Source organism: Scyliorhinus canicula, chromosome 1, assembly GCF_902713615.1.
Source record: "Scyliorhinus canicula chromosome 1, sScyCan1.1, whole genome shotgun sequence".
Lineage (NCBI taxonomy): Eukaryota > Metazoa > Chordata > Chondrichthyes > Carcharhiniformes > Scyliorhinidae > Scyliorhinus > Scyliorhinus canicula.
In genome coordinates, this window is record NC_052146.1 from 1722783 (window position 1) to 1742654 (window position 19872).

Genomic DNA, 19872 nt, shown 5'->3' on the forward strand with positions numbered 1-19872 from the left:
GTATCTGGTGTATAGCATCGGTTGAAAGTCCTGTGTGGTGAGGAAGTCCTGTTCAAACTTGTGCATGAAGATGTTGGCATATTGAGACACTTCTGGCATATTGAGGCATGAAGAAACATCTTCATGCACAAGTTTGAACAGGACTTCCTCACCACACAGGACTTTCAACCGATGCTATACACCAGATACATCGATGACATTTTTTTCCTTTGGACCCACGGCGAGACATCACTGAAACGACTACACGATGACATCAATAAGTTCCATCCCACCATCAAACTCACCATGGACTATTCTCCAAATTCAGTTCCATTCTTGGACACACTCGTCTCCATCAAGGACGGTCACCTCAGCACCTCGCTTTACCGCAAGCCCACAGATAATCTCACGATGCTCCACTTCTCCAGCTTTCACCCGAAATACATTAAAGAAGCCATCCCCTATGGACAAGCCCTCCGTATACACAGGATCTGCTCAGACAAGGAGGAGCGCAACAGACACCTACAGATGCTGAAAGATGCCCTCGTACGAACGGGATATGGCGCTCGACTCATTGATCGACAGTTCCACCGCGCCACAGCAAAAAACCGCACCGACCTCCTCAGAAGACAAACACGGGACACCACTGACAGAGTACCCTTCGTCGTCCAGTACTTTCCTGGGGCGGAGAAACTACGACATCTTCTTCGCAGCCTCCAACACATCATCAGCGAGGATGGACATCTTGCCAAGGTCATCCCCACACCCCCACTACTGGCCTTCAAACAACCGCGCAACCTCAAACAAACCATTGTTTGCAGCAAATTACCCAGCCTTCAGAACAGCAACCACAACACCACAAAACCCTGCCAGGGTAATCTCTGCAAGACATGCCAGATCATCGACATGGACACCACCATTACACGTGGAAACACCACCCACCAGGTACGCGGCGCATACTCGTGCGACTCGACCAATGTAGTCTACCTCATACGCTGCAGGAAAGGATGTCCCGAAGCGTGGTACATTGGCGAGACCATGCAGACACTGCGACAACGAATAAACGGGCATCGTGCGACTATCAACAGGCAGGACTGTTCCCTTCCAGTTGGGGAACACTTCAGCAGTCAAGGACATTCAGCCTCTGATCTCCGGGTCAGCATTCTACAAGGAGGCCTTCAGGAGACGCGACAACGCAAAATTGCTGAGCAAAAACTTATAGCTAAGTTCCGCACGCATGAATGCGGACTCAACCGGGATCTGGGATTCATGTCGCATTACATTCGGCCCCCACCAACAAGCCTGGACTTGCAGAGGCCTACCGACTGAACTGGCTTGGGACAATTTACACCTCTTTAACCTGGAGTTACCTCTCTCTCTGCATCTTTGATGATTTGATTGCCTGCAGGTGCTCGCATTCCGGGGCATCTCTGACTGTGTCTATATAAACATTTCTGGAACAAGCCTTTCCATTCACCTGAAGAAGGAGCCGTGCTCCGAAAGCTCGTGTTTGAAACAAACCTGTTGGACTTTAACCTGGTGTTGTAAGACTTCTTACTGGGAATATTATGTTATTGGTATTACTGAGACTTGGTTGAGGGAAGGGCAAGACTAAATATCCCAGGGTATAGATGCTTCAGGAGGGATAGAGAGGGAGGTAGAAGGGGTGGAGGAGTTGCATTACTCATCAGAGATGATATCACAGCTGTGATTAAGGAGGGCACGATGGAGGATTCGAGCACTGAGGCAATATGGTACAGCTAAGAAATAGGAAGGGTGCAGTAACATTGTTGGGACATTACTACAGGCCTCCCAAAAGCGAGCGTGAAGTAGAGGTACAAATATGCACACAGATTATAGAACAATGTAGGAGCAATAGGGTGGTTGTGATGGGAGATTTTAACTTTCCCAACATTGAATGGGATTCGTGTAGTGTTGGAGGCGTAGATGGAACAGAATTTGTAAGGAGCATCCAGGAGAGTTTTTTAGAGCAGTATGTAAATAGCCCAACTCGGGAAGGGGCCATACTGGACCTGGTATTGGGGAATTATCCCGGCCAGGTGATTGATGTTTCAGTCGGCGATCACAATTCCGTAAGTTTTAGAATACTCATGGACTAGACGAGAGTGGTCCTAAAGGAGGAGTGCTAAATTGGGGAAAGGCAGAGTATAACAAAATTCGGCAGGAGCTAGGGGATGTGGATTGGGAGCAGCTGTTTAAGGGTAAATCCACATTTGAAATGTGGGAGTCTTTTAAGGAAAGGTTGATTAGAGTGCAGGACAGACATGTTCCTGTGAAAATGAGAGATCGAAATGGCAAGGTTAGGGAACCATGGATGACGGGTGGAATTGTGAGACTAGCTAAGATTAAAAATGAAGCATACATAAGATCTCGGCGACTTAAAACTGATGAAGCTTTGGAGGAATATCGGGAAAGTAGGACAAATCTCAAACACGCAATAAAGAGGGCTAAAAGGGGTCAAGAAATATATTTGGCTAACAGGGTTAAGGAAAATCCCAAAGCCTTTTATTCAAATATAAGGAGCAAGAGGGTAACTAGAGAAAGGATTGGCCCACTCAAAGACAAAAGAGGGAATTTATGCGTGGAGTCAGAGGAAATGAGTGAGATTCTTAATGAGTACTTTGCATCGGTATTCACCAAGGGGAGGGACATCAGGATGTTGAGGCTAGGGATGGATGTTTAAATACTCTAGGTCAAGTCGGCATAAGGAAGGGGGAAGTTTTGGGTATGCTAAAAGGCATTAAGGTGGACAAGTCCCCAGGTCCGGATGGGATCTATCCCAGGTTCCTGAGGGAAGCAAGGGACGAAATAGCTGGGACCTTAACAGATATCTTTGCAGCATCCTTGAGCACGGGTGAGGTGCTGGAGGACTGGAGAATTGCTAATGTTGTCCCTTTGTTTACGAAGGGTAGCAGGGATAATCCAGGGAATTATAGATCTGTGAGCTTGACGTCAGTGGTAGGCAAACTGTTGGAGAAGATACTGAGGGACAGGATCTATTCACATTTGGAAGAAAATAGACTTATCAGTGACAGACAGCATGGTTTTGTTCAGGGAAGGTCATGTCTTACAAACCTAATAGAATTCTTTGAGGAAGTGACAAAGTTAATTGATGAGGGAAGGGCTGTAGATGTCATATACATGGACTTCAGTAAGGCGTTTGATGAAGTTTCCCATGGCAGGTTGATGGAAAAAGTGGGGTTCAGGGTGTACTAGCTAGATGGATAAAGAACTGGCTGCGCAACAGGAGACAGAGAGTAGTGGTGGAAGGCAGTGTCTCAAAATGGAGAAAGGTGACTAGTGGTGTTCCACAGGGATCCGTGCTCGGACCACTGTTGTTTGTGATATACATAAATGATCTGGATGAATTGATGGACAGAGAGATCTGGGAGTTCAGGTCCATTGTACCCTGAAGGTGGCAACGCAGGTCGATAAGAGTGGTCAAGAAGGCATACAGCATGCTTGCCTTCATCGGACGGGGTATTGAGTACAAGAGTCGGCAGGTCATGTTACAGTTGTAGAGGACTTTGGTTAGGCCACATTTGGAATACTGCATGCAGTTCTGGTCGCCACATTACCAGAAGGATGTGGATCGGCACAGGCTGGGAGGGCCAAAGGGCCTGTTCTTTGACTTCAGTTATATGAAGAGAACAGAGAAGCAGGGATTGTTTCCTTTAGAACAAACAAGGTTAAGGGGAGAATTGGTAAGAGTTGTTCAAAATCATGAGGGGTCCTGATCAAGTGAGAAGTTGTTTCCACTGAGAGAAGCTGAACCAGAGGACGCAGATTTACAGCAATCGGCAAAAGTGTCACAGGTAACATAAGCAAACATTTTTCTGCAGTGAGTTGCAACCTGGAGTGCACTGTCTGAAAGGGCACAGTAAAAGTCTTACAGCACCAGGTTAAAGTCCAACGGGCTGTTTCAAATTACTGGCTTTCGGAGCACAGCTCCTTTATCAGGTGAGTGGGCAATGGAAGCAGATTCAATTGTAACTTCCAAAGGGGAACTGGATAAATATTTGAAGGGAAGCATGGCTGTATAGAAAGAGAAGGGGCAGCAGAGCGAGATGAACTGCCCATTGGCAGAGCTAGTACAGGTACGATGGGCCACAAGGTCTCCTCTGTATTGTGTTATTCTATAATACTATAATTCTATAATTTGGGCGGCACTGTAGCACAGTGGTTAGCACTGTGGCTTCACAGCGCCAGGGTCCCAGGTTCGATTCCCCGCTGGGTCACTGTGCGCAGTCTGCACGTTCTCCCCGTGTGTGCGTGGGTTTCCTCCGGGTGCTCCGGTTTCCTCCCACAGTCCAAAGATGAGCTGGTTAGGTGGATTGGCCATGCTAAATTGCCCTTAGTGTCCAAAAAGGTTAGGAGGGGTTATTGGGTTACGGGGATAGGGTGGAAGTGAGAGCTTAATGTGGGTCGGTGCAGACTCGATGGACCGAATGGCCTCCTTCTGCACTGTATGTTCTATGTTCTATATAATACCAATCAATTCAAAAAAAGTCGAGCCAAATCAGTAAAGTTTCCCAACGGTTTAAAGTTTTCCATTGTCTCACGACAGAAGGAGTGGGATAACTTGATCTTGGTTTCGGACAATGCTCGGCACAACATGGAGGGCCGAAGGGCCTGTTCTGTGCTGTACTGTTCTATGTTAACACAAACCCTTCCATTTAAACACTCTATCCCCTTATTGTAGGAGTGAACGCACACGTCCAGCTGCCAGAGAACCTTGCATTGACATGGATTGGACAGTGACAGAGAGGGGAAAGGTCACATCGGGTCAGTGGGAGCACAAGTGGCGTTCCTGAGGGACCGGTGCCCAGCATTCCACCAAATGTAATAACCATGGGGAAAGCTTCAACGCGGCCCAGATATGAAGAGGAGAGCAGACAGATTACTCAAACATTGATGCAATTCAAAGACCTACTCTGTATGTCCCAAAGTTTCTTCCTCCGTGCTGCCTCCAGTACAGATATCCCGGTTTCCCAAACAGCAAAACGGGAACAGATAATATAGAAATGACAACCAGGAATATTTGGACTCCATTCTGTTCACAAATGAATACAAATTATTACATGTTTGTATCATTAGAAATACATAACTGCACCAACATATCTGAATCTGATCACTTTTAAAATTGGCTGTTTTTAAATTAATTTATTACAAACACATCAACTCGGAATAACTTTAGTTCTTCCTGTTGGAGCTGGAGTCAGTTACAGGAGACAAACTCTGAACAGTTTGAAGAATAACAAAGTGCAGAAACAGGTAAATTTGTTTGTATATTCAGCGATACCCCATGAAACAGTATTGGGGGAAAGGATTACCAACGGATTTCACAGAGAGAAAGAGCAGAAACATTTGTGGCCTCCCTCTGCTCTGTAGGGATTCTGTGAAAGCTACTTAATAAAATGTTCCAAGATGTGCAGGTTATGTGGATTGGTCATGTTAAATTGTCCCTTCGTGTCCAATGGTTAGGTGGGGTTACGAGGGAGTGAGCCTCGGTGCAGCACTCTTTCAGTGGGTCAACATGGACTCGATGGGCCGAATGTCCTCCTTCCTCACCATTGGGATTCTCTGATCATTCTGCAATGCCACGGCTCTTGTCTCAGTCGGTGGATATGAGTTCAAGCCCATATCCAATCACACAATCCAGTAACCTAGACTGACACTTTAATGCAGTACTGAGGGAGCGCCGCACTGTCAGAGGGTCAGTACTGAGGGAGTGCCGCACTGTCAGAGGGTCAGTACTGAGGGAGTGCTGCACTGTCAGAGGGTCAGTACTGAGGGAGCGCCGCACTGTCAGAGGGTCAGTACTGAGGGAGTGCCGCACTGTCAGAGGGTCAGTACTGAGGGAGCGCCGCACTGTCAGAGGGTCAGTACTGAGGGAGTGCTGCACTGTCAGAGGGTTAGTACTGAGGGAGCTCCGCACTGTCAGAGGGTCAGTACTGAGGGAGTGCTGCACTGTCAGAGGGTCAGTACTGAGGGAGTGCCGCACTGTCAGAGGGTCAGTACTGAGGGAGCGCCGCACTGTCAGAGGGTCAGTACTGAGGGAGTGCTGCCCTGTCAGAGGGTCAGTACTGAGGGAGTGCTGCACTGTCAGAGGGTCAGTACTGAGGGAGTGCTGCACTGTCAGAGGGTCAGTACTGAGGAAGCGCTGCACTGTCAGAGGGTCAGTACTGAGGGAGTGCCGCACTGTCAGAGGGTCAGTACTGAGGGAGTGCTGCTCTGTCAGAGGGTCAGTACTGAGGGAGTGCCGCACTGTCAGACGGTCAGTACTGAGGGAGTGCCGCACTGTCAGAGGGTCAGTACTGAGGGAGCGCTGCACTGTCAAAGGGTCAGTACTGAGGGAGTGCCGCACTGTCAGAGGGTCAGTACTGAGGGAGTGCTGCACTGTCAGAGGGTCAGTACTGAGTGAGTGCTGCACTGTCAGAGGGTCAGTACTGAGGGAGCGCCGCACTGTCAGAGGGTCAGTACTGAGGGAGTGCTGCTCTGTCAGAGGGTCAGTACTGAGGGAGTGCCGCACTGTCAGAGGGTCAGTACTGACGGAGTGCCGCACTGTCAGAGGGTCAGTACTGAGGGAGTGCCGCACTGTCAGACGGTCAGTACTGAGGGAGATCCGCAATGTCAGAGGGTCAGTACTGAGGGAGTGCCGCACTGTCAGAGGGTCTGTACTGAGGGAGTGCCGCCCTGTCAGAGGGTCAGTACTGAGGGAGTGCCGCACTGTCAGAGGGTCAGTACTGAGGGAGTGCTGCACCGTCAGAGGGTCAGTACTGAGGGAGTGCCGCACTGTCAGAGGGTCAGTACTGAGGGAGTGCCGCACTGTCAGAGGGTCAGTACTGAGGGAGTGCTGCACTGTCAGAGGGTCAGTACTGAGGGAGTGCTGCACTGTCAGAGGGTCTGTACTGAGGGAGTGCTGCACTGTCAGAGGGTCAGTACTGAGGGAGTGCCGCACTGTCAGAGAGTCAGTACTGAGGGAGCGCTGCACTGTCAGAGGGTCAGTACTGAGGGAGTGCTGCACTGTCAGAGGGTCAGTACTGAGGGAGCGCCGCACTGTCAGAGGGGCAGTACTGAGGGAGTGCCGCACTGTCAGAGGGTCAGTACTGAGGGAGTGCCGCACTGTCAGAGGGTCAGTACTGAGGGAGTGCTGCACTGTCAGAGGGTCAGTACTGAGGGAGTGCCGCACTGTCAGAGGGTCAGTACTGAGGGAGTGCTGCACTCTCAGAGGGTCAGTACTGAGGGAGCGCCGCACTGTCAGAGGGGCAGTACTGAGGGAGTGCCGCACTGTCAGAGGGTCAGTACTGAGGGAGTGCCGCACTGTCAGAGGGTCAGTACTGAGGGAGTGCTGCACTGTCAGAGGGTCAGTACTGAGGGAGTGCCGCACTGTCAGAGGGTCAGTACTGAGGGAGTGCTGCACTCTCAGAGGGTCAGTACTGAGGGAGTGCCGCACTGTCAGAGGGTCAGTACTGAGGGAGTGCCGCACTGTCAGAGGTCAGTACTGAGGGAGTGCTGCACTGTCAGAGGGTCAGTACTGAGGGAGTGCTGCACAGTCAGAGGGTCAGTACTGAGGGAGTGCTGCACTGTCAGAGGGTCAGTACTGAGGGAGTGCTGCACTGTCAGAGGGTCAGTACTGAGGGAGTGCTGCACAGTCAGAGGGTCAGTACTGAGGGAGTGCCGCACTGACAGAGGGTCAGTACTGAAGGAGTGCCGCACTGTCAGAGGGTCAGTACTGAGGGAGTGCCGCACTGTGGGAGGGTCAGTACTGAGGGAGTGCCGCACTGTCAGAGGGTCAGTACTGAAGGAGTGCTGCACTGTCACAACTGCCTTCTTCTTACCGGCTTGGACTGGTTGCAAATGTGCCTTTTTAAAAAATAAATCCAGGTAAGAGTTGCAAGTGACACATTAATGCAGGGTCCTGTTTTCTCTTTCCAAGATCTTGTGTTATAATTGGAGGAATTGGCGAGTTCTCCCCAGATCTGGAGCTTTGGACTCTGAAGCCCTGCTGGATTATGCAGACCAGGAGATAAAGTAGCAACAAGGTCACGGAGGCTTCGTGTGAATGAACTTAAATGGCCAAGTTATCTCGGTTGTTATAACATGATGTCTGTTAATCCTATTCATAATGCTGGTCGGTAAACATATCTCTCAGCTATCTAACTGGTCGACACAGTTCGGCATAAACTCAGCTGGAGTTTGAGCAATTCTCTTTGCACACAGAATTATAACTGAATCCTACTCAAAAGAGAAGGCCGTTTAGAGCTTGCTAGTTCCAAACTAAACTAAACTGTTTGCACACAAAACCCCACACACCATCAACTCTCCCCTATAATTAACTTTTTGATGAGCCTTTTTCTACTGATTATCTCCAAGGCAGCTTGGTCACATGATCAGTTTCTGGGACCAAGGTGTTTTGCTAGAAATTATCTTCCAGACATTCGTAGGTCTTAAAGAGACTATCACCCCCCCCCCCCCCCCCCCCCCCCCCCCCCACACACACACACACACACACACACCCAAGACGGCTATCGCTGTCCATAAAACAGTTCATATTATCTATTTTCTTCCTTACTTGAAAATAAATCAATTCCGTAGTTTTAACCCCAGCCTCAATAAAAGTGCTTATTCTCCCATTTCTGGAAGATAAGGAGATCATATGATGTCTCCAAGCTCAGTGACCAGAGGTAAATCCCTGGCTCAGCACATCAACACAGATATTGGGAAGCTAAAGGCGGACTCCAGTTACAGAAATGTTCTTGGGAACCGATTCCAAGGGACATGTGGAGTAAAGCCCACGATCAAAGCTCATCTCCTCTCACAGTCACCAACTCTAGAATTATATCATCGGCAGCAAATTAGGATACTGTGGGGTCATCTCTTTCGGGTCAAAAAATGGATTTATCAGAGTTATGTTTTTCAAATGGTGAACTCGGAATATGGGGGCCCACGTATGCAAATCACTAAAATATATTAGTCAGGTTAAATCAGAAACTGGATGTGAGGTTTCATAACTAAAGGGCAAGTTTTCCATCAGCCCGATAAAGCCCATGCTACCCCACACCTACCCCGCCTCACACCTACCTCACCCCACCCCTACCGCACATCTACCCCAGCCCTACCCCACCCGTACCGCACATCTACCCCACATCTGCAGCACAAAGAACAAAGAAAATTACAGCACAGGAACAGGCCCTTCGGCCCTCCCAGCCTGCGCCGATCCAGATCCTTTATCTAAACCTGTCACCGATTTTCCAAGGATCTACTTCCCTCTGTTCCCCGCCCGTTCATATATCCGTCTAGATGCATCTTAAATGATGCTATCGTGCCCGCCTCTACCACCTCCGCTGGCAAAGCGTTCCAGGCACCCACCACCCTCTGCGTAAAATACTTTCCACGCACATCTCCCTTAAACTTTCCCCCTCTCACCTTGAAATCGTGACCCCTTGTAATTGACACCCCCACTCTTGTAAAAAGCTTGTTGCTATCCACCCTGTCCCTACCTCTCATGTGGACAGTTTTGGGCACTGCAGCTTAGAGAGGACATACTGGCTTCGGAAGGAGTGCAACACATCAACAGAATGTTATCAAAGTTCCAATGTTAGATTATCATGAGAGATTTCATAAACTAGGATTATAGTCCCTGAAACATAAAGGGTTAATGGATACTTTGTTTGAAAATGTTGAGAATTTGAAAACAGTGAAAATTGCTTCTTGTCACGAGTAGGCTTCAATGAAGTTACTGTGAAAATCCCCTAGTCGCCACATTCTGGCACCTGTTCGGGGAGGCTGGTACGGGAATTGAACCGTGCTACTGGCCTGCCTTGGTCTGCTTTAAAAGCCAGCGATTTAGCCCAGTGTGCTAAACCAGCCCCTTTTTAGAACAGTACAGCACAGAACAGGCCCTTCGGCCCTCGATGTTGTGCCGAGCAATGCTCACCCTACTCAAACCCACGTATCCACCCTATACCCGTAACCCAACAACCCCCCCCAGCCTTACTTTTTAGGACACTACGGGCAATTTAGCATGGCCAATCCACCTAACCCGCACGTCTTTGGACTGTGGGAGGAAACCGGAGCACCCGGAGGAAACCCACGCACACACGGGGAGGACGTGCAGACTCCGCACAGACAGTGACCCAGCCGGGAATCGGAATCGAACCTGGGACCCTGGAGCTGTGAAGCATTTATGCTAACCACCATGCTACCGTGCTGCCCCCTTGAAAGGCACTAATGGAGTTAAAGAGAAAACAATCCCGTTGGTGGATGGATCTAGGACGTGTGGGCAGAACCTGAAAATCAGAGGCTAACTGTTCAGGAGGGAAGTTGGAAAAAACTTCCTCACACAGAGGATGTAGGAAGTGGGGAGCTGGGTGTCCCAGTGCAGGATTTAAATCAGAGGCTGATACATTTTTGCCAGCAAGAATGTTAAAGAATATGGAGGCAGATAAATGAAGGTAGGATACAGATCGGCCATGATCCAATTGAATGGCAGCAGCACAGGCTCAAGGGACTGAATGGCCTTCTGTCGTATATTGGGCAGCACGGTAGCCCAGTGGTTAGCACTGCTGCTTCACAGCGTCAGGGTCCCAGGTTCGATTCCCGGCTTGGGTCACTGTCTGTGCAGAGTCTGCACGTTCTCCCCGTGTCTGCGTGGGTTTCCTCCGGGTGCTCTGGTTTCCTCCCACAAGTCCCGAAAGAGGTGCTGTTGGGTGAATTGGACATTCTGAATTCTCCCTCAGTGTACCCGAACAGGCGCCGGAATGTGGCGACGAGGGGATTTTCACAGTAACTTCATTGCAGTGTTAATGTAAGCCTACTTGTGACAATAATAAAGATTATTGTTATTATTCAGAGAACGTGACTTTTTCCATTAAATATCCAACTTGAAGAAAAATTACAAGACATTGCCACAAGATGATCTTATTAAAATCAGTGAACAAGATACACAATTTCACAAAGTATGCATCAAACATACTCTCAACACCTACCTGTCCTGGGTAAAGTTTAGCATCTTCAGACCTTTGCATGACGAACATGTTTATAAAATGGATCAAGATACTCGGAGCCAATTCGGAGTTTGCAGCAGAATATGCCAGCCATTTATAAATGATCATAAACACAAGATACCCAAAGAGGCACATCATAAACAGCATTTCAGGGATAAATACCAGGTAGATGTTAAATTGCTTCTTAAAGTGCCTGGATTGTACAAAAATAAAAATAAAATTAATCAAACAACAGTGTCAATATATGTGTCAAAAGCTTAGGCACAATCTTCATTTTCTAGCAGGGACCATCATTATTTATACACCATTATCTTACTGCAATTACTGTAATTACTATAATTATTTAACTTTAATTATAACAAGTTTGACAACAGACACATCATCGAAAGCTTCACATTTCCAAATGTATTGCAAAAATAGTACTATTGTCTAGAGAACACAGGATCGCAGACACCATCACATCTAGCCAATAGCATCTGGAACCACCCTTCAAACCTTTTGATCCTTGAGGCAGAAGTCATTAGAACCCAGCATCATAGGGGCAGCACAGTAGCGCAGTGGTTGGCACTGTTGCTTCACAGGCTCCAGGGTCCCGAGTTCAATTCCCAGCTTGGGTCACTGTCCGTGCGGAGTCTGCACGTTGTCCCTGTGTCAGCGTGGGTTTCCTCCGGGTGCTTCGGTTTCCTCCCATAGTCCAAAGATATGCAGGCTTGGTGGATTGGCCATGCTAAATTGCCCCTTAGTGCCCAAAAAGGTGGGTTGGGTTTACGGGGATGGGGTGGAGGTGTGGGCTGCAGTGGGGTGCTGTTTCCAAGGGCCGATGCCGACTCGGTGGGCCGATTGGCCTCCTTAGGCACTGTAAATTCTATCATTCATCATGTTATTACTGCCCAGTAGCAAAAATGGCTGATCACAAAGACCCATTGACTGAGAAAAGTCCCAACTTATTAATGAACTGTACGCAGAACAATACTTTTTATTGTACCTCAGTACACGTGACAATAAACAAATCCAGACCAATCCCACTCTCCCTAACCCCAGAACAGCTCTGAGAACTTTGCTGCACTCTTTTAATTGTGAACCTAGCCCAGGTGTGATGATATTTGTTGTCTCAGTGATCTCACACATGTAATTTAAACACTTTCTGCACAATGTAGTGAGAGATGATTTTTTTTTGGCAATGTTCCTACTCTTACCAGCTCCTTCTTAACAACTTCCGTTTATGTAGCCTCTTCAATGTAGTGAGACATCAGTCTAAGGCATTCACATCCAACAGGAACATTAATCAGACAAGTCGGACTCTGAGCCACATTAGGAGATATTAGGACCAAAAGCTGGGACGGAGTGGTCAGTTTTAAGGAGAATTGTGAAGGATAAAAGAGACGGAAGGTTCAGGGCAGGAATTCCAAACCTTCAGCACCCCCACCGGTGGAAAATTTAAAACCAGGGATGGTCAACGGCCTGAATTGAAAGAGTGCAGAAATGTCGGAGAGCTGGAGGAGGTCAGAGAGATAGGGAGCAGCGAGGCCATGGAGGAATCCCCACCACAAATTACTGGGCACCAGTCGTGTTTGGCAACTGGCTGACTTTGCGCCTCCCAGCTCAAGGAGCAGAGGACCCGCGTAGACATGGAATTCTCTGATGAGCTGTAAAGCTGTACATTAATTACAATGGCTTCAGCAGGGTAAGTTTGGAGAATTCTCGGAAGAGCAAGAGTGATGAGCAGGTGCGTTTTGGTGTTGCTGTACATTTGCTCTAGAAGGACTTACAAGTGATTGAAGACTCCAAGAATGACTCCAAAAGTCATGTGAGTAATGCCGAGGATTACTGACATTTTCATTTTAAATGAATTTAGAAAACTGAGGCGATTAGTTGCCAGATTCCAAATCTGAAAGACAAAACAAAAAAGTTATACAAATCCAGATTTTAGTCCAAATTAAAAATTATGGACCAAGACGTAGCAATCAATAGCGCGGGGGATGAAATATGGAGAGAAGCAGAGAACATATTCTCTGGAGAGCAGGGGGTGGTTCCAGAACGATCTGATAGAGTTCTTTATACATTGTTTCCTCCAGCAAAAGCCACGTAACCAAACAACACAAATTTTAAGTAATGGGAAAAAGGACCAGAGGTAGACAATATTTGTCCTCAATGAATTATGCTGATCACAAATGCAGTGTGTGAAAGGACGGTGGAAGCTGGCCAGTGTGGGAGAGATTAAATAGTGGGACAAAGGGATCAAATTTGGGAAGATGTGATAAATTAAATAAAGGGACGACGAGGCAGAAGAGGTTAGGAATAATAAAATTGTTGATCAGTGTGTGGCAGGAAGGGACAGAGTGCACAATAGTAAGAATCTTTATTATTATCACAAGTTGGTTTACATTAACACTGCAATTAAGTTACTGTGAAAAGTCCCTAGTCACCATATTCCGGCGCCTGTTCGGGTACACTGAGGGAGAATTCAGAAACGAAAGAGAAAATGAAAAAATGCTGGAAAATCTCAGCAGGTCTGGCAGCATCTGTAGGGAGAGAAAAGAGCCGACGTTTCGAATCCAATGAACTCTTTGTCAAAGCATAAGTTGACATACTGCCAGACCTGCTGAGATTTTCCAGCATTTTTTCATTTTCTCTTTCGTTTCAGATTCCAGCATCCGCAGCAATTTGCTTTTATCCCGGGAGAATTCAGAATGTCCAATTCACCCAACAGCACGTCTTTCGGGACTTGGGGGAGGAAACCGGAGCACCCGGAGGAAACCCACGCAGACACGGGGAGAACGTGCAGACTCCACACTGACAGTGACCCAAGCTGGGAATCTAACCTGTGACCCCGGCGCTATGAAGCAACAGTGCTAACCACTGTGCTACCGGGACACCTAAGAACCTAAGAGTGAACCAGCCGATAAGGCGAGAGGTTACAGAGATAGTGAAAAGGCAGAACTCCTGTGCAGAGTCTGCATGTTCTTCCCGTGTCTGCGTGCGTTTCCTCCGCGTGTTTCCTCCACAGTCCAAAGACATGCAGGTTAGGTGGATTGGCCATGCTAAAATTGCCCTTAGCGTCCTAAAAGGTGAGGAGAGGTTATTGGGTTACGGGGATAGGGTGGAAGTGAGGGCTTAAGTGGGTGGGTGCAGACTCGATGGGCTGAATGGCCTCCTTCTGCACTGTATGTTCTATGTTCTAAAGGCATGTAGCATTCATCACAGAACAAATAGAAATGTACAAGTGTGATCTGCTACTCATTACAGAGACATGGCTGCAAGATGCCAAAGACTGGGACCTGAATATTCAGTGTTATAAACCGTTTAGGAAAGATAGGAAGCGAGGAAAAGGACCTCTGTTAATTAAGGATGACATCAGTACAATAAAGAGAGATTACCTTAGTTCTGGATATCAAGGTTTAGAATCAGTTAGGGTAGAGACGGGATTTAGTAGTTTGGGAGTGGTTTATAGGCCCCCAACCCCACTGTAGTACAGAGTATCCAGGAAGAAATGATATGGGCTAGTGAGAAAGATACAACAATAATCGTGGGTGATTTTACCCTACATATCGATTGGACAATTCGGATTGGCAAAAGTAGCCTGGATGATGAGTTCAGAGAGAGTTTTGGGGAGAGTTTTTTGCAGCAGCACATTTTAGCCCCGAAGATCTGCTAATGCCAATCTCCACATTGCAGGAGGCCATTCAGCCCATCGCATCTGCACCAACCTGCCAAAAGAGCACTCTACCTATGCCCACTCCCTCGTCCTGTCCCAGTAACCCCACCTAACCTGCACACTAAGGGGCAACTTAGCATGGCCAATCCACCTAACCTGCACACTAAGGGGCAACTTAGCATGGCCAATCCACCTAACCTGCACACTAAGGGGCAACTTAGCATGGCCAATCCACCTAACCTGCACATCTTTAGACAGTGGGGCTCGGGGATAGGAAATGAAATGAAATGAAAATCGCTTGTCACGAGTAGGCTTCAATGAAGTTACTGTGAAAAGCCCCTAGTCGCCACATTCCGGCGCCTGTTCGGGGAGGCTGGTACGAGAATTGAACCGTGTTGCTGGCCTGCCTTGGTCTGCTTAAAAAGCCAGCGATTTAGCCCAGTGTGCTAAACCAGTGGAGATGCTGTGGCAGACATTTAAGGAGATGTTTCAGAATACTCAGAAAAGATACATTCCAGCGAGAAAGGAAGACTCCAAGGGAAGGCCACACCATCCGTGGTAACCAAGGAAGTTAAAGATAGTATCAAATAAAAGAGAGGAGTGGCCTGGTCAGAAGACTGGACAGAAAATATAGAACAACAAAGACTGCCGAAAAGATTAATAAGAAGGGAGAAATTAGAGTACGAGGGAAAGCGAGGTAGAAATATAAAAATAGGCAGTCACAGTTAAGATATTTAAAAAAGAGAAAATGGAGAATTAATAATGGTAAATAAGGAAATATCTATTTTGCATCAGTCTTCAACTGTAGAAGACACAAATAATTGTGAATCCAGAGCCATGGGAGGGAGGAACTTAAAACAATTACAATCAGCAGGGCAAGGGCACCCAAAAAATGAAAATATCTGAGTGCAATGAAGCAGAGTTAACGTGGTTTTGTGAAAGGGAAATATATTTGACTAAATTATTGGAGTTCTTTAAGTAAAAAGCAAGATGGATAGAGGGGAACCTGTGGATGTGTTGTACTGAGAGATCCAGAAGCCATTTGACAAGGTGCGACATCAAAGGTTATCAGCCAATGTAAGAGCTCATTGTGTAGCAGATAACATATTATGAACATACCAGTTAGGAGTAGGAATAGGCTACTCGGCCCCTCGTACCTCCTCTGCTATTCAATAAGATATGGCTGATTGGATTGTCACGTCACAACATCCTGGGCTTGTGTGCGGTCAATTCCTGCCCCGCAGACCCCAGAGGCGCAAGTGAATTAACCAATAAATCTTAGAAAAATACCCAAAAGCATCGGTCCTTGGCTCTCCAATAATTAGTCATCAGGTGTGTCAAATTAAACACAATTATTGTTTATTCATAACTAGAACAAATATGAAATATGCAGCGAATAACGTCAAGCTAATATCTGACTCCCCCTTTAACTGCCCTGCAAACAAGACAGACACAAATACCCCCAATAATTTTTCATCTCTGTTACTTATCAAGAAGCTATCTATCTCTGGCTTAGAATATTCAAAAACTCTGCCTTTTGAAGAAGAGTTCCAAAGTCTCAACTCTGAGAAACAGAATCTTCTCATCTCTGGCTGAAATGGACAACCCCTTATTTTTAACCTGTGACCTCTAGTACTCCTGATGTGGCCTCACCAAAGCCCTGTGTAACTGAAACATCACCTCCCTACTGTTGTACTCAATTCCCCTTACAATAAACCACATTCTATTGGCATAGACAGAGGATTGGCTGGCTAACAGAGAGTAGGCACAAGACCCTGATGGAGTTATGTACAGGCCCCTAACAGTGGGGCAGCACGGTAGCATTGGGGCAGCACGGTAGCATTGTGGATAGCACAATGGCTTCACAGCTCCATGGTCCCAGGTTAGATTCCGGCTTGGGTCACTGTCTGTGCGGAGTCTGCACATCCTCCCCGTGTGTGCGTGGGTTTCCTCCGGGTGCTCCGGTTTCCTCCCACAGTCCAAAGATGTGCAGGTTAGGTGGATTGGCCATGATAAATTGCCCTTAAGTGTCCAATATTGCCCTTAGTGTTGGGTGGGGTCACTGGGTTATGGGGATAGGGTGGAGGTGTTGACCTTGGGTAGGGTGCTCTTTCCAAGAGCTGGTGCAGACTCGATGGGCTGAATGGCCTCCTTCTGCACTGTAAATTCTATGATAAAAGTAATCAGGATGCGGGGCAGAAAATAAATCCAGAGATAGAAAGGGCATGTGACAAAGGCAATATTACAATAATCATGGGGGCTTCAATATGCAGGTGGACTGGGAAAATCAGGTTGGTAGTGGATCCCAAGAAAAGGAATTTGTGGAATGTCCAAGAGATGGTTTTTTCAAGCAGCTTCTGGTAGAGCCGACAGGGAACAGGCAATTCTGGATTTGGTGATGTGTAATAAGACAGACTTGATTAGGGAATTTAAGGTGAAGGAACCCTTAGGGAGCAGTGACCACAATATGATAGAATTTACCCTGCAGTTTGAGAGGGAGAAGCTGCAATCAGATGTAACAATATTACAATTAAATAAGGGTAACTACAAAGACATGAGGGAGGAGCTGGCCAGAGTTGATTGGAAAAGGAGCCGAGCAGGGAAGACAGTGGAACAGCAATGGCAGGGGGTTTGGGGGTTATTCGGGAGGCACAACAGAAATTCATCCCAAGGAGGAAACATGCTAAGGGCTGGACGAGGCATCCATGGCTGACGGGGGATGTCAAGGACAGCATAAAGGCTAAAGAAAAAGCATACAAAGTGGCGAGGATTAGTGGGAAGCCAGAGGATTGGGAAGCCTTTAAAAGCGAGCAGAGGATAACTAAAAAAGCAATAAGTGGGAGAGAAGATGAAGTATGAGTGCAAGCTAGCTAGTAATATAAAGGAAGATAGGAAGAGTTTTTTTTCAATATATAAAAGGTAAGAGAGGCAAAAATAGACATTGGACCATTATAAAATGTGGCTGGAGAAGTAATAATAGGAAACAAAGAAATGGCAGACAAACTGAACAGTTACTTTGCATCAGTCCTCATGGTGGAAGACACCAGTGGGATGCCAGAGCTCCAGGAGAACCGGGGGTAGTGGTGAGCGCAGTGACCATTACTAAGGAGAAGGTTCTGGGGAAACTGAAAGGTCTGAAGGTGGATAAGTCACCTGGACCAGATGGACTGCACCCCAGGATTCTAAAAGAGATAGCTGAGGAAATTGTGGAGGCATTGATGATGATCTTTCAGGAATCACTGGAGGTAGGAAGGGTCCCAGAGGACTGGAAAGTGGCTAATGTAACACCCTGTTTAAGAAGGGAGGGGGGTTCCAGTTGGCGGCCATGGAGTAAACCGTCGCACATTCAGCAGTTCTCGCCCTCAGTGTTTTTTTTAAATGGTGTTTAAGCCGGATTTTTCAGAAAATTTCTCAACATAACTTGATCGAAGGGAGAGGAAAGGGTGACCCTCAATTTATGGAATTGTGTCCAAATAAGAGTCGAAAAAGGAGAAACCAAAAGATGAGTGAAAGCAGGAATCAGAGGTCATCGAGCTGAATGGTAACAAGACAAAGCGTGCCCACGCCAGCTCACTGGCCAATGGAGCAATGGGTCGAGTGCCTGGATGGGAAGTTCGCCCGGCATCGCACGGAGTGTACAGAAGGTGTAACCCAGATGATAGCCTCGATTAAGGAGGTGGATGACCAGGTGGAGGAGAAAATGACGACCCAGGGACAGGAGATTCTAAAGCTGCAGGAGCTGGCGACTGAATGCGAGGAGGAGTCCACAGCAATGGCTTTGGAAATTAGCAGACTACAGGACAGCCAGAAACGACTGCTAGATAAAGTGGAAGACTTGGAGGACCGGTTTTGCAGGCAAAATATCCGAATCGTCGGGCTGCCAGAGGAGAAGGAGTGTTCAGATGCGGGAGCGTATGTGGCGAAGATGTTACAGATGGTCGGGGCTGGTGTGTTTGACAAGCCGCTGGAGGTGGACCGGGCGCACAGGGTGCTCGCACGTAAGCCTCAGGGTCGTGGGCCCCCGAGGGCCACGGTGGTGAGGCTACATCAATTCATCGACAAGGAGCGTATCATGAAGTGGGCCAGGCAGATGAAATGGGACATGTGGGAAGAATCAGAGATCCGGGTGTACCAAGACTGGGGACCAGAACTCATAAAGAGGAGAGCAAGTTTCAACAAAGTTGAGGCGGTCCTGTTCGAGAAAGACATTAAATTCGGACTGTTACGCCCGGCACATCTTTGGGTGACCTACGAGAACTGGGAGCTGTATTTCAATTCTCCAGAAGAGGTGGTTACTTTCATGAATGACAATAATCTGGCTTGAGGACTCTTAAATTCTAACTGTGGTGGGCTGAGTTTGAGGGACAGGATGGAGTGGCGGGGAGGAGAGAAACATGGTTCTATGTTCTGCTTTGTCTTGTTTAAAATTTCAGTCTTTTAATTCTGTGAGTTAAATTGCGATGTTGGGTGTTTTATTTATTTATTTTTTTTTAATGCTTTTCTCTCTTCTTTTCTCTCGTCTTGTGTAATTTGATTTTGATTTAGTCTCTGTAACAAAGATGGTTGATTCTTGCATGCATAACTTTGATTAAGCTGCTTGGAGCTTCTTCTATTGTGTTTCATTCTCTTTGAAAGTGATGGAACTGATAGGAATCAGTCAAAGTGGGAGGGGTAGAACCTGGCAACCTGGTGTAACAACTTTTAAACTCAAACTGTGGGGGGCTGAGTTTGGGGGAGGAGACAGGATGGTGGAGTGATGAGAAAAATGGTTCTATGTTTTGCTATGTCTTGTTTAAAATTTCGGTCTTTTAATTCTGAGTTAAGTTGCGATTTTTTACATAGAATTTACAGTGCAGAAGGAGGCCATTCGGCCCATCAAGTCTGCACCTGCTCCCGGAAAGTGCACCGTACACAAGGTTAACACCTTGGTGGGGGTGGTGGTGATGGTGGGGGGGTGGTGATGGTGGGGGGGGTGGTGGTGATGGTGGGGGGGGGGGGGGGGGGGGGTGGGTGGTGTGATGGTGGGGGGGGGGGGGGGGGGGGGGTGGTGGTGGGGGTGGTGGTGATGATGGTGGGGGGGGTGATGATGGTGGGGGGGGTGATGATGGTGGGGGGGTGATGATGGTGGGGGGGTGGTGGGGGTGATGATGGTGGGGGGGTGGTGGTGATGGTGGGGGGTGGGTGGGGGGGGGGGTGGTATGATGGTGG

The 19872-nt window shown here is 47.6% G+C and overlaps 1 protein-coding gene across 1 annotated transcript in view; it reads right to left on the bottom strand.

Annotated features, from left to right (window-relative positions):
* atp6v0a2b (ATPase H+ transporting V0 subunit a2b) overlaps positions 1-19872 on the bottom strand; it is an 89329-nt gene that overhangs the window by 23348 nt on the left and 46109 nt on the right. The window contains exons 7-9 of the mRNA XM_038817773.1: positions 12779-12897; positions 10992-11202; positions 4934-5053 (exon numbers count right to left, since the gene is read on the bottom strand). Of these exons, the coding sequence (XP_038673701.1) occupies positions 4934-5053; positions 10992-11202; positions 12779-12897 (450 nt within the window). The remainder of the gene's footprint in view (positions 1-4933; positions 5054-10991; positions 11203-12778; positions 12898-19872) is intronic.